The 15,150-nt window shown below is 38.1% G+C and overlaps 1 protein-coding gene across 1 annotated transcript; it reads left to right on the plus strand.

The window, feature by feature from the left end:
* Nucleotides 1-272: 272 nt before the first annotated feature.
* On the plus strand, nt 273-1,891 carry LOC127115413 (probable receptor-like protein kinase At5g20050). The gene has a single exon (XM_051046969.1). It carries the CDS (start codon nt 273-275, stop codon nt 1,641-1,643), a length of 1,371 nt encoding a protein of 456 aa, XP_050902926.1. The 3' UTR covers nt 1,644-1,891.
* The last annotated feature ends 13,259 nt before the right edge of the window (nt 1,892-15,150 follow it).

Consider the following 15,150-nt stretch of genomic DNA (forward strand, 5'->3'; position numbering starts at 1 on the left):
AAACCTACCCAATATTTTAGAATTTCAGATGTTTTGAAAATGGAAACATTCCACATCTTGTTTTTTAGTAATATTCAAATGAATTTGACCAATATATATAGTAATATTCAAATGCAAGTTGCTCATCCTTCATCTGTAATTACAAGCAAAACTGATGAACGTTTCAACTTTTCTGTTCTCATGAGATTATTGCAAAGTTGGAAGAATAGATATTAACAACACATTCATCTTCCATTACATCTTTTACCATTAAACTAAAATATTAGTTTCTGATGGAAGACAGAAAAGCTAAAATAATTGTTGCTACATCTGTGATTACAGTGATCATTATCATAACCATTGCTCGTTTTTTGTTCGTCTCCAAGATTTTCTTCCTAATCTGTGGCGCTGGTGTTGCTGTGATCTTTGCAATCTTTGCTTTTGCATTTATCAGCTTAAGCCACAAACGCAGAAGGAGAGTATTGGAATCACAGTTGAAATCCGAAAGTCAAGAGCTTCGAATAGAGTACAGTTTCTTAAGAAAAGTTGCTGGGGTTCCAACAAAGTTCAGATACAACGAGCTTGAAGAAGCAACAGATGGATTTCAATCACTTATTGGAAGAGGTTCATCAGCTTCCGTTTTCAAGGGAATTCTGAATGATGGAACTTCAGTTGCTGTGAAAAGAATTGATGCAGAAGAAAGAGGTGAAAGAGAGTTTAAATCAGAAGTTGCAGCAATAGCTAGTGTTCATCATGTGAATCTTGTGAGACTTTTCGGGTACTGTAATTCTTCTTCAGCTCCTAGGTACCTTGTTTATGATTTTATCTCAAATGGGTCATTGGATTGTTGGATTTTTCCCAAAAGGGATTCTCAAAGGCGTCCGCGTCGAAGTGGATGTTTGTCGTGGAATTTGAGGTATAAAGTTGCGGTTGATGTTGCTAAAGGACTTGCATATCTTCACCATGATTGTAGATCAAGGATCTTACACCTTGATATAAAGCCAGAAAATATACTATTGGACGAGAGTTTTAGAGCACTTGTTTCCGATTTCGGGCTATCAAAACTTACTCCTAAAGACGAAAGCCAAGCGATGTCTACGATAAGAGGAACAAGAGGTTACATGGCACCGGAATGGCTTTTAGAAAAAGGCATTTCAGATAAAACAGATGTATATAGTTATGGAATGGTATTACTAGAGATTGTTGGAGGAAGAAAAAATGTTTGTTTAGTGGAAGATGAAAAGTACAAGTCAAAAAGGAAATGGCAATATTTTCCAAAGATTGTAAATGAGAAAGTGAAACAAGGGAAAATAATGGAAATTGTTGATGATAGGTTAATGGAATATGGTGGTGGTGTTGATGAGAATGAGGTGATGAAATTGGTGTATGTTGCTTTATGGTGTGTTCAAGAGAAGCCAAGGTTGAGACCTAGTATGGCTAAAGTGGTAGACATGCTTGAAGGTCGTGTGATGGTGGATCAACCACCTTCTACAAAAATGATTCTTGTTGATTTTCTATGTGATGATAATGATGATGATGATGATGATGTTACAGATAGTAATATTAACATATCAAAGATGGATTCTGTTATGTCTATACAAAGCAATGTGGAATGTAATTCTTCTACCTACTCATATTCCACTACTGTTTTTTCTGGAAGATAGTTCTTATAGTTACTATTATTGGTTTTTGGAACCATGTTATTTATTTGATTCTGTTTGTTCTTCTCTTTTCTCTTGTAATTATTTATTTATTCTTTCAAATGTGTAAGTGTAAGTGAGAATGCAGGTCTAATTACTATTAGTGGTTTTAAACTCAGAACTCAGTAGTGTAAAAAAATTTGAGCTAGATTCTTTTGTCTATGGGGATATATTCTATTGATCCATACACAATAAACTATTCCTTATAGTTATATGGAGATATATTCTACTGATCCATGTTATAAAAAAATGTAGTTGAAAATATTTATATTTGATAAATGATTATATTAGTACATATTTGCTGGGTCTTCTAATCAAACATTGCTGGCTAAGTATAGAAAATAGAAAATATGAATATTATGTCAGTGTTGGCATTTGCTGTATGTGAACTATATCTACAAGCTACCTCTCAATTTGAACAATTCTTTTGCCAACCAATTGACTTTAAATATATGATATAGACAAACACATCTTTCTCTTTTTTTTTAATCTGAAACGAAGCTAATATTAATGAAGGGTCAAATTGGAAAAAACAAATAGGGATATGATCAATCCAAGTCCTAGAGTTTAAGGATTTGCCAACTCCCAGCGACATAATTCCATAAGTAAAGCAACTAACATCCGATTGAATAATCCAGGAATTTGTAGCAGGCAGGCCATTCGTATTAGCAGGCTCCTTATGCAATCCTATCTCATTCATCCTATTAAATTCCACAATCGATTCCCATATCTCATGAGCCACTGCTCAAGGATCTGGACACTCCATCTTGAACACCACATCCCGGTCACCACCATTTGGCCTATATAGCTCTCTTTGTTCAAGAGTGTATCACAAATCTAATCTAACACCTCAATACCAACATGCAAACACACACCCAACGGATGGGGGGAAATTCTCTCTTAGAGAACTCACAATGCAGAAAAAGATGAAGGAAATTTTCAGGATGGAGATAACAGAAAGGCCGGGAAACATCTAAGTCGATACCTTTTTTTTGCTAAGGTTGACATTTGTTGGAAGAATGTCTTTTGCTAACCTCCATGTGGAGTTTTTAATACGTTCATTGACGGGGTCTTTCCACAAATTCTTCCACACCTTTTGATTCACCCTTGTTCATGGGCCATGTTTGCTTATGCGACCAAGACCCCCCAGCAAGTGGTATGCAATTTTAACAGAATAATCCCCGTCTTTTCAAAGTGCCATATCAATTTGTCTTCCGAAAGTCTATCAGAAAGGGGAATGCTACCAATATGAGTCACTTCATTGTCATCAAAATTATCCCTTAAAGCCTCCAAGTCCCAAATGCCATGATCAACATCTATCAAGTTAAAAACTCTACTATCGGGATTCAAACCTCGAATGGGCTTATAGGTTTAAAACCCGAGATTGTTGGGATCCAGTTATCCTTCCAAATTTTAACACTTTCTCATTGTCTATCCTCCATCTAGATCCACAGATGACAACCTCTTTGGCACTGAGAATGTTGTGCCAAAGATGGCTAGGTTTGAAGCCCACAAGAGCCTTAGTAATTTGGCATCTAGGGTAATACATGCCTTTGAAAAACCTCTCAAATAATGAGTCATCACTTTGCATAAGTCTCCAAAATTGTTTTCCCAGTAGACTTATGTTGAAGTCCTTAATGCCCTGAATTCCATACCGCCCTCTCTTTTGGCCTGTGACATTCTTTCCCAACTCATCCAATGGATCTTCCTCTCTCCATTTTTCGATCCCCACCAAAACTTTGACAGCATTGATTCAATTTCTCTACAACATTGATCATGAATCATATAGTAGCTCATTATATAAGTAGGGATCGATTGAGCGACTGTTTTGATGAGGACCTCTTTCCCATATCTAGATAGGAAACCTTATTTCCAGCTTTTGACTTTCTTCCAAATGCAATCAATGACAAGCTTTAACACCTCTTTCTTCGATCTACCAAAAACCACAGAGAAACCAAGATACCTGGAGTGCCTGATAACCTCTATGAACCCAAACCTATTATAGGTCATCTCTTTTGAACCTTCCCCAACATTACCACTAAAAGAGACTTCAAATTTGTTAATATTCACCACCTGACCAAAACCCTTTTGATAACTTAAGGGAACATGCTTGATATGATCAGCTTCTTCAGCATTTACTCTAGCAAATAATAGATTGTCATCAACAAAAAAGAGGTGAGATAGGGTAGGAGCTTTCCTCGCTGCCTGCATTCCATGAATGCCTTTGGAGAGTTCCTTATTATTTAGCATACCTGAAAGAACGACAGGAAAGATAATAAATAAATATGGTGGGAGGTGCTCCCCTTGACGGAGGCCCCTTTCAGGGTAAAAACAGATGCTTGGTTGGCCATTAATAAGTAAATGATAAGAAACGGAGGAAATAAATATTCTAATCAAATGTAACATATGGGTAAGGAATGAAGGAGAATAGCGATCCAAAATGCAGCGGAATTTAAAATTTTCTCCTTTAGTGATCCTTACGAATGGGCATGATCACTGATAGAATCGTTACCTCTTGTGACGATTGAAACCTTTGATGCAGATCTACGGAGCGATCACGAACGTTGAACGATGACAACGCCTCTACTCAGTCCACACGAACGGATTCCTTCAATCTCAGTGCTAGATGCTACGAATGAAGGCTTTGAGTGAGAGAGAGAGAGAGAGAGAGAGAGAGAGAGAGAGAGAGAGAGAGAGAGAGAGAAACGAAATTACAACTGCTCAAATGCTTTTGCACAAGGGTTCTATTTATAGAACCACTTGTGTGGGCTATAAGCTAAAACGTCCACTTAAGTGTATGTGGCCCATATCTTATAATATGCCAAAATCACTTAAGCGCGTGGTACCTTACCATATTTCGTATTCTACTTAAGTACACCGTACCTTACGATGTTCTACAATTCACTTAAGTGCACCGTACCTTACGGTGTTCCTTAGTTACTCTATCTCTCATCAATCCGTCCTTTTGTGTGTGACCCTGTAGGTTTTCGTGGCATTGGCAATTATATTAAATCACGTATTTAACATAATAAACAATGAGCGGTATCTAGCAACACATCACTGCTACCCAAGACACGAAAATGTCATGTGATATGAAAAATCCTTTTGTGATAATACTTATGTGTACAACTACCCTTTTGCCCTTATGTCTATATTGAACACAAGGCATATACCGTGTCATCCTTGTCCAGTTCAATATTGGGCCCATAGACATTTATCCTATTATGCAGGATGGGCAAATTCCATCTAGGTCACTCATGTCCCTTAGCATGCTTCGTGGAGTACCCATCAACTGTCTTTATGGTCATCCAGTTACGGACAATGTTTGATCAACAATAAGGCACTCGACTCTACATCTAGGGTCCATAGTGGTTTCAGGCCGAAGGGTGGTATACACCATTATCACCATGAGAATAACTTATGACACTTTGCATAACATTCTATATAGTATTCTCATAGCGGGTCAATCCAGTATAAATATTACTCTTAATATTCATACCTATGTTTAAGACTTGATAACTCCTTATCCATGATCCATGAGATGTGATCATCAGTCTACATACATAATAGTCTTAATGCTTTAATATTATCCCACTTCATAATAAAGCTCGACTACGGATACTTTAAGAATAATGTCCTTATGTTTAATGTGATCTCATGATTAAGTCACACTTGATACATTAAACGGACTAGCTATTCTAGGGACTTTATTAAACAAACGTAATAAAGAAAAAGCCTTTTATTATTAATAAATAATTCGATACAAGTACAAAAAGTATTGGCCTCTAGGGCTTACACCAACAATCTCCCACTAGCACTAGAGCCAATCAGGCATACCCCTAATGCCCATAGATCTAGTATGGCCATCATGCTTCTGCTGCGCAAGAGGCTTTGTCAGTGAGTCAGCAATATTGTCAAGTGTAGGTACTCTGCATATTTTCACATCTCCTCTATCTATTATCTCTCGAATGAGGTGATAACTCCTAAGTATGTGTTTGGATCGTTGGTGAGATCTAGGCTCCTTAGCTTGTGCGATAGCACCATTATTATCACAATAGAGACCAATGGGATCCACAATGCTAGGAACTATGCCAAGTTCACTAATGAACTTTTTGATCCAAACAGCTTCCTTTGTTGCACTTAAGGCAGCAATATACTCGGCCTCGATTGTAGAATCAGCAACTATATCTTGCTTTGAACTTTTCCAGCTCACAGCGCCACCGTTTAAGCAAAACACATTACCAGATTGCGATCTAAAGTCATCCTTATCTGTCTAGAAGCTAGCATCGGTGTATCCAATTACAGTCAGCTCTTCCTGACCTCCATATATCAAGAACGAGTCCTTAGTCCTTCTCAAATACTTAAGGATATTCTTGACAACTACCCAAAGAGCATCACCAGGATCAGATTGGTACTTACTCGTTGCACTTAAAGCATACGAGACATCTGGTCGAGTACATAACATGGCATACATGATAGATCTTATTGCAGATGCATATGGAATCTTATTCATGAGATCCCTTTCTTCCTTAGTTTAAGGGGATTGTGTTTTTGATAGACACATGCCATGTTGCATAGGTATGAATCCTTTCTTGGAATCATGCATATTAAAGTGTCTCAACACTTTGTCTATGTATGTACTCTGACTTAGGCCAAGCAGTTTTTGTGATCTATAGATTCTGATTCCTAATATATAGGCTGCTTCACCTAGGTCCTTCATAGAAAAGCATTTCCCCAACCAAGACTTTACTTGTTGTAGGGTAGGGATATCGTTTCCAATGAGTAATATGTCATCTACATATAATACCAGGAAAACGATCATGCTCCCACTAACCTTCTTGTAGACACAAGGCTCATCTTAGTTCTTGATGAATCCATATTGTTTTACTGTTTCATCAAAACGAAGATTCCAGCTTCTGGAAGCTTGCTTCAATCCATAGATTGATCTTTGTAACTTACATATCTTTTGGGCTTCTTTTGGTATGTCAAATCCTTCAGGTTGTGTCATGTACACATCCTCAAGAAGATTCCCATTAAGGAAAGCAGTTTTGACATCCATCTGCCATATTTCATAATCATGATATGCAGCGATAACAAGTAAAATCCGAACAGATTTAAGCATTGTAACTGGTGAAAAGGTTTCATCATATTCAACCCCATGAATTTGTTTATATCCTTTTGCAACCAGTCTTGCCTTATAGGTATGTACCTTACCATCCATGTCAGTCTTCTTTTTGAAGACCCACTTGCATCCTATAGGGTTAACTCCTACAGGAGGCTCTACCAAGGTCCAAACTTGGTTTGTGTACATGGAATCCATTTCAGATTTCATGGCTCCTAGCCACTTCTCAGACTCGGGACCAATTATGGCCTCTTGGTAGGTCACATGCTCATCTTGATCCATGAGTAATACATCACCTTGATCAGTTATGAGATATCCATATCTCTCAAGTAGGTGACGTATCTCGCTTGACCTATGATGGTCTTGTTCTACTTGAGCATGTTGCTCTTCCACAACTACTTGTGTTTCCTGCTCTAATTCCTCCATAGGTGTATCAATGCTTTGTGATTCTTGAATTTCTTCAAGCTCTACTTTCCTCCCACTGATTCCTTTGGAAATAAAATCCTTTTCTAGGAAAACTCCAGTTCGAGCGACAAACACTTTGTCCTCAGAAGGATTGTAGAAGTAATACCCTCTTGTTTCTTTAGGATACCCCACAAATAATCATTTGTCAGATTTGGGCTCAAGCTTAGTTGAAATTTGTCGTTTCACATAAACTTCACAACCCCAAATCTTCATGTAAGACATATGTGGTTTCTTACCACTCCATATCTCATATGGTGTCTTCTCAACCTTTTTGGATGGAACACGGTTAAGTGTGTAAGCTGTTGTCAATAGTGCATGTCCCCAAAATGAGTTTGGAAGATCGGCGTGACTCACCATGGATCGGACCATGTCTAACAGGGTTCGTTTTCTTCTCTCAGATACACCATTCCATTGGGGTGTTCCGGGAGGAGTAAGTTGGGATAGGATCCCACACTCTTTCAGATGGTCATCAAACTCTATGCTTAAATACTCACCACCTCGATCTGATCAAAGAGTTTTAATATTCTTACCTAGTTGGTTTTGTACTTCATTCTTGAATTCCTTGAACTTTTCAAAGGACTCTGACTTGTGTTTCATTAAATACACATAATCATATCTACTGAAATCATCAGTAAATGTGATGAAGTACTGAAAACCTCCTCTGGCTGGTATGTTCAGTGGTCCACATACATCAGTATGTATGAGGGCGAAAAGATCATTAGCTCTTTCACCTTTTAGTATTAATGTTATAAATAGGCATTTCAAGATCAAGGAAATATAGTCCATTGTTCATTTGTGCAGTAGCATGGAATATATCATTCAAATAAATTGAGCAACAATTGTTCTTTATTATAAATGAAAAACCAAACTTGTCCAAACAAGAAACGGAAATAATATTCCTGCTAATTGCAGGTACATAATAACAGTCCTCTAACTGAATTCTTAAACCACTAAGTAAATTCAATACATAAGTTCCTACGGCTAAAGCAACAACCTTTGCTCCATTGCCAACTCACCTTTTGCCAAATCTCTATTCCTTTTTAGCCCCTGCACATTGGTACAAATGTGAGAACCGCATCCAGTATCTAATACCCATGATGCAGAAGTAGATAAATTAATTTCAATAACAAAAATACCTGAAGTTGAAGTCTCTACTTCATTCTTCTTATCTTCCAGGTACTTTGGGCAGTTTCTCTTCCAGTGTCCGGTCTTACCGCAATGGAAGCAGCTGCCTTCCTTTGTTATGCCTCCACTAGGCTTCAAAGCAGCAATAATGGGTTTGGGTTTGGAAACTTCCTTGCCTTTCCCTTTATCATCCTGCTTGGTGGGTCTTTTGTTCTGTCTCTTTCCATTTCCGATCATCAGAATGGACTTCCCTTTTGACTTCAGATTCTGCTCAACAGTTCTTAACATGGCTAGCAGTTCAGGAAGATATTTGTCCATCTCATTCATATTGAAATTTAGGATAAATTAACTGAATCTATCTAGCAACGATTGCAAGATCAAATCAGTCGCAAGTTCCTTTCTGAGGGAAAACTCAACCTCTCAAGGTTTTCCACATACCCAATCATCTTGAGCACATGGAGACCTACAGGGGCTCCCTCAGCTAACTTGCCTTGAAAAAGGGCTTTTGAAACTTCAAACCTTTCATGCCTTGCTTGCTCTTGATAGAGCATCTTCGGGTGTTCGATCATATCGAACGCTGTCATGTTCTCATGTTGCTTTTGCAACTCTGAGTTCATGGTAGCTAGCATGAGACAAGCAGTTTCATTGGCATCATCGACATGCTTCTTATAAGCATCTCTTTCTGCCTTAGGTGCAGAACTAGGAGGTTCCTCTTTAGGAACAGGTTTCTCCAAGACATACAGCTTTCTATCATGTTTGAGGACAATCCTCAGATTTCGGTGTCAATCCAGAAAATTTGTCCCAGACAATTTTTCCTTGTCAAGGATTGATCGCAAAATGTTATTAAAGGTGTTTGTTGTCATGGTAATCTACATGAAATAATGAAAATATAAGCATCAATAACATATTTAATTAGGTCTTTAATTAAATATGCTCCCACTATTTTACTCAAAACAAATGACCCTCATCATTTGATTCGGAAAATCTCGTTGAAAGATTTTCTAGTGGGTCGAGATCCATATTTCACTTTGTTTTAAGTCCGCATAGGCGGATTACACCAAACTAGGTTATTTAGGTAGGAACTCCTTCCAATTGTATCTAATACAACTCTCGAATATTTTAGTTGGGTGAATAACTCCTTATTCCAATCTATCACATGGATCATTTCCAACTCTTGCTTCTAAACATATATAATCTTATTATAATTTGTTTAGTTAAGTTTGACTCATTGTTTTAGCAATTGGATATTACAATTATCCCATCGCACCTTACTAATAGAACATGCACCTCGCGTAGGAAACCTACATTATCCGATACTAGTCTTGATGAGTGCTAAAACTTGGAAAGCATAAACTTAATATTTAATTAGAGGGAATTTGCAATTATTCTGATCTCACCGGCTTATTTATCATATAAATCGTCTCTCACATGCATCAACATACATTCACATGCATCAACATACATAATGAATTGTTCATTAAAATTTTCGACCAGGGGCGCTGCCCCCTTGACCCCCGTCCGCTGAACGGTCAGCGGAACCACCATCCGCTGACCGGGAAGTGGACCCCTGGCTAACTCTGCGTAGTGTGATCGGTCGCCGAAATTTAATTTGGTTTTAATTAATTAAAGGAATTAAAATTAATAATAATAATGTGTTTATTATTGTCTTGTGGTGATCAATTATGGCCTTAGTTGTCCTTTATTTTGTTTTGGATTTTAAATACGACCTGCGTGTCGTGTCTCTCCTTTTAATCTCTTAATGTAACTTCTTTTCTCATCTCAATCCCTCGTATGTAAAACGAGTTTCTTCTGTAATGTAATGATATGAAGAAAGAGAATAATTCAATATCAAAGGAGGACAATGTTATGAAGAAAGAGAAGAATTCAATATAAATGGAGGACAACCTTGAAGATCTTGCTTGGCGAAGCTTAGATCGTTATTAGGTTAGCTTAGGTTCTCTCATTGGCTTGGGAGAACAAATGCGCTAGGGGCCATAACTGTTTCATTATGTATGTTGATGCATGTATGTTGATGTATGTGAATATATGTTGATGCATGTGAGAGACGATTTATATGATAAATAAGCCGATGAGATCATAACAATTACAATTCCCTCAAAATTAAATATTAAGTTTATGTTTTTCAAGTTTTAGCACTCATCAAGACTAGTATCGGATAATGTAGGTTTCGCCTACGCGAGGTGCATGTTCTATATTAGTAAGGTGCGATGGGATAATTGTAATATCCAACTGCTAAGACAATGGGTCAAACTTAACTAAACAAATTATAATAATATTATATATGTTTGCTTTCCAAGTTTTAGCACTCATCAAGACTAGTATCAGATAATGTAGGTTTCGCCTACGCGAGGTGCATGTTCTATATTAGTAAGGTGCGATGGGATAATTGTAATATCCAACTGCTAAGACAATGGGTCAAACTTAACAAATTATAATAATATTATATATGTTTAGAAGAAAGAGTTGGGAATGATCCATATGATGGATTGGAATAAGGAGTTATTCACCCAACTGAAATTTTCGAGAGTTGTATGAGATACAATTGGAAGGAGTTCCTACCTAAATAACCTAGTTTTGTGTAATCCGCCTACGCGGACTTAGAACGAAGTGAAATATGGATCTCGACCCACTAGAAAATCTTCCAACGGGATTTTCCGAATCAAATGATGAGGGTCATTTGTTTTGAGTAAAATAGTGGGAGTATATTTAATTAAAGGCCTAATTAAATATGTTAATGATACTTATATTTTCATTAATCTCAACAAACACCTCTAACAAACATTTTGCGATCAATCCTTGACAAAGATAAATTGTCTGGGACAAATTTTCTGGATTGGCACCGAAACCTGAGGATTGTCCTCAAACATAATAGAAAGTTGTATGTCTTGGAGACACCTGTTCCTGAAGAGGAACCTCCTAGTTCTGCACCTAAGGCAGAAAGAGACGCTTATAAGAAGCATGTCGATGATGCCAATGAAACTGCTTGACTCATGCTGGATACCATGAACTCAGAGTTGCAAAAGCAACATGAGAACATGACAGCGTTCGATATGATCGAACACTCGAAGATGCTCTATCAAGAGCAAGCAAGGCATGAAAGGTTTGAAGTTTCAAAAGCCCTTTTTCAAGGCAAGTTAGCTGAGGGAGCCCCTGTAGGTCCCCATGTGCTCAAGATGATTGGGTATGTGGAAAACCTTGAAAGGTTGGGTTTTCCCCTCGGAAATGAATTTGCGACTGAATTGATCTTGCAATCGTTGCCAGATGGATTCAGTCAGGTTGTCCTAAATTTCAATATGAATGATATGGACAAATCTCTTCCTGAACTGCTAGCCGTGTTAAGGATTGCTGAGAAGAATCTGAAGACAAAAAGGAAATCCATTCTGATGATCAGAAATGGAAAGAGACAGAACAAAAGGCCTACCAAGCAGGGTGATAAAGGGAAGGGCAAGGAAGTTGCCAAACCCAGACCCACTGTTGCTGCTTTGAAGCCTAGTGGAGGCATAGCAAAGGTAGGCACCTGCTTCCATTGCGGTAAGACCGGACACTGGAAGAGAAACTGCCTAAAGTACTTGGAAGATGACAAAATCTCCATTCACATGAAAAGGTGAAAGAGCTGATGATCTTTTGGCCCTCATACATACTGATGTATGTGGACCACTGGACATACCAGCCCGAGGAGGTTTTCAGTACTTCATCATATTCACTGATGATTTCAGTAGATATGGTTATTTAATGAAACACAAATTAGAGTCCTTTGAAAAGTTCAACGAATTCAAGAATGAAGTACAAAACCAACTAGGTAAGAATATTAAAACTCTTCGATCAGATCGAGGTGGTGAATATTTAAGCATAGAGTTTGATGACCATCTGAAAGAGTGTGGGATCCTATCCCAACTTACTCCTCCTGGAACACCCTAAAGGAATGGTGTATCTGAGAGAAGAAATCGAACCCTGTTAGACATGGTCCGATCCATGATGAGTCACGCCGATCTTCCAAACTCCTTTTGGGGACATGCACTATTGACAGCAGCTTACACACCTAACCGTGTTCCATCCAAAAAGGTTGAGAAGTCACCATATGAGATATGGAGTGGTAAGAAACCACATATGTCTTACATGAAGATTCGGGGTTGCGAAGTTTATGTGAAACGACAAACTTCAACTAAGCTTGAGCCCAAATCTGACAAATGCTTATTTGTGGGGTATCCTAAAGAAACAATAGGGTATTACTTCTACAATCCTTCTGAGGGAAAAGTGTTTGTCGCTCGAACTGGAGTTTTCCTAGAAAAGGATTTTATTTCCAAAGGAATCAGTGGGAGGAAAGTAGAGCTTGAAGAAATTCAAGAATCACAAAGCATAGATACACCTATGGAGGAATTAGAGCAGGAAACACAAGTAGTTGTGTAAGAGCAACCTGCTCAAGTAGAACAAGACCAACGTAGGTCAAGCAGGATACGTCAACTACCTGAGAGATATGGATATCTTATAACTGATCAAGGTGATGTATTACTCATGGATCAAGATGAGCTTGTGACCTACCAAGAGGCCATAACTGGTCCCGAGTCTGAGAAGTGGCTAGAAGCCATGAAATCTGAAATGGATTCAATGTACACAAACCAGGTTTGGACCTTGGTAGAGCCTCCTGTAGGAGTTAACCCTATAGGATGCAAGTGGGTCTTCAAAATGAAGACTGACATGGATGGTAAGGTACATACCTATAAGGCAAGACTGGTTGCAAAAGGATATAAACAAATTCATGGGATTGACTATGATGAAACCTTTTCACCAGTTGCAATGCTTAAGTCTGTTCGGATTTTACTTGCTATCGCTGCATATCATGATTATGAAATATGGCAGATGGATGTCAAAACTGCTTTCCTTAATGGAAATCTTCTTGAGGATGTGTACATGACACAGCCTGAAGGATTTGACATACCAGAGGAAGCCCAAAAGATATGTAAGTTACAAAGATCAATCTATGGATTGAAGCAAGCTTCCAGAAGCTGGAATCTTCGTTTTGATGAAACAGTAAAACAATATGGATTCATCAAGAACGAAGATGAGCCTTGTGTCTACAAGAAGGTTAGTGGGAGCATGATCGTTTTCCTGGTATTATATGTAGATGACATATTACTCATTGGAAACGATGTCCCCACCCTGCAACAAGTAACGTCTTGGTTGTGGAAATGCTTTTCTATGAAGGACCTAGGTGAAGCAGCCTATATATTAGGAGTCAAAATCTATAGAGATAGATCACAAAAACTGCTTGGCCTAAGTCAGAGTACATACATTGACAAAGTGTTAAGACGCTTTAATATGCATGATTCCAATAAAGGATTCATACCTATGCAATATGGCCTGTGTCTATCAAAAACACAATCCCCTTCAACTAAGGAAGAAAGGGATCGCATGAATAAGATTCCATATGCATCTGCAATAGGATCTATCATGTATGCCATGTTATGTACTCGACCAGATGTCTCGTATGCTTTAAGTGCAACGAGTAGGTACCAATCTGATCCTGGTGATGCTCACTGGGTAGCTGTCAAGAATATCCTTAAGTATTTAAGAAGGACTAAGGACAAATTCTTGATATATGGAGGTCAGAAAGAGCTGGCTGTAATTGGATACACCGATGCTATCTTCCAGACAGATAAGGATTACTTTAGATCGCAATCTGGTTATGTGTTTAGCTTAAATGGTGGCGCTGTGAGCTGGAAAAGTTCAAAGCAAGATACAGTTGTTGATTCTGCAACCGAGGCCGAGTATATTGTTGCCTCAAGTGCAGCAAAGGAAGCTGTTTGGATCAAAAAGTTCATTAGTGAACTTGGCGTGGTTCCTAGCATTGTGGATCCCATTGGTCTCTATTATGATAACAATGGTGCTATCGCACAAGCTAAGGAGCCTAGATCTCACCAACGATCCAAACACATACTTAGGCGTTATCATCTCATTCGAGAGATAATAGATAGAGGAAATGTGAAAATATGAAGAGTACCTACACTTGACAATATTGTTGACCCATTGACAAAGCCTCTTGCGCAGTAGAAGCATGATGGCCATACTAGATTTATGGGCATTAGGGGTATGCCTGATTGGCACTAGTGCTAGTGGGAGATTGTTGGTGTAAGCCCTAGAGGCCAATACTTTTGGTACTTGTATCGAATTATTTATTAATAATAAAAGGTTTTTTCTTTATTACGTTTGTTTGATAAAGTCCCTAGAATAGTTAGTCCGTTTAATGTATCAAGTATGACTTAATCATGAGATCACATTAAACATAAGGACACTATTCTTAAAGTATCCGTAGTCGAGCATTATTGTGAAGTGGGATAACATTAAAGCATTAAGACTATTATGTATATAGACTGATGATCACATCTCATGGATCATGGATAAGGAGTTATCAAGTCTTAAACATAGGTATGAATATTAAAGAGTAATATTCATACCAGATTGACCCGCTATGAGAATACTATATAGAAAGTTATGCAAAGTGTCATAAGTTATTCTCATGGTGATAATGGTGTATACCACTCTTCGACCTGAAACCACTATGGACCCTAGATGTAGAGTCGAGTGCTTTATTGCTGATCAAACATTGTCCGTAACTAGATAACCATAAAAACAGTTGATGGGTACTCCACGAAGCATGCTGAGGGACATGAGTGACCTAGATGGAATTTGCCCATCCTACGTAACAGGATAAATGTCTATGGGCCCAATATTGAACTGGAC

This window comes from Lathyrus oleraceus, chromosome 1, assembly GCF_024323335.1.
Source record: "Lathyrus oleraceus cultivar Zhongwan6 chromosome 1, CAAS_Psat_ZW6_1.0, whole genome shotgun sequence".
NCBI lineage: Eukaryota > Viridiplantae > Streptophyta > Magnoliopsida > Fabales > Fabaceae > Lathyrus > Lathyrus oleraceus.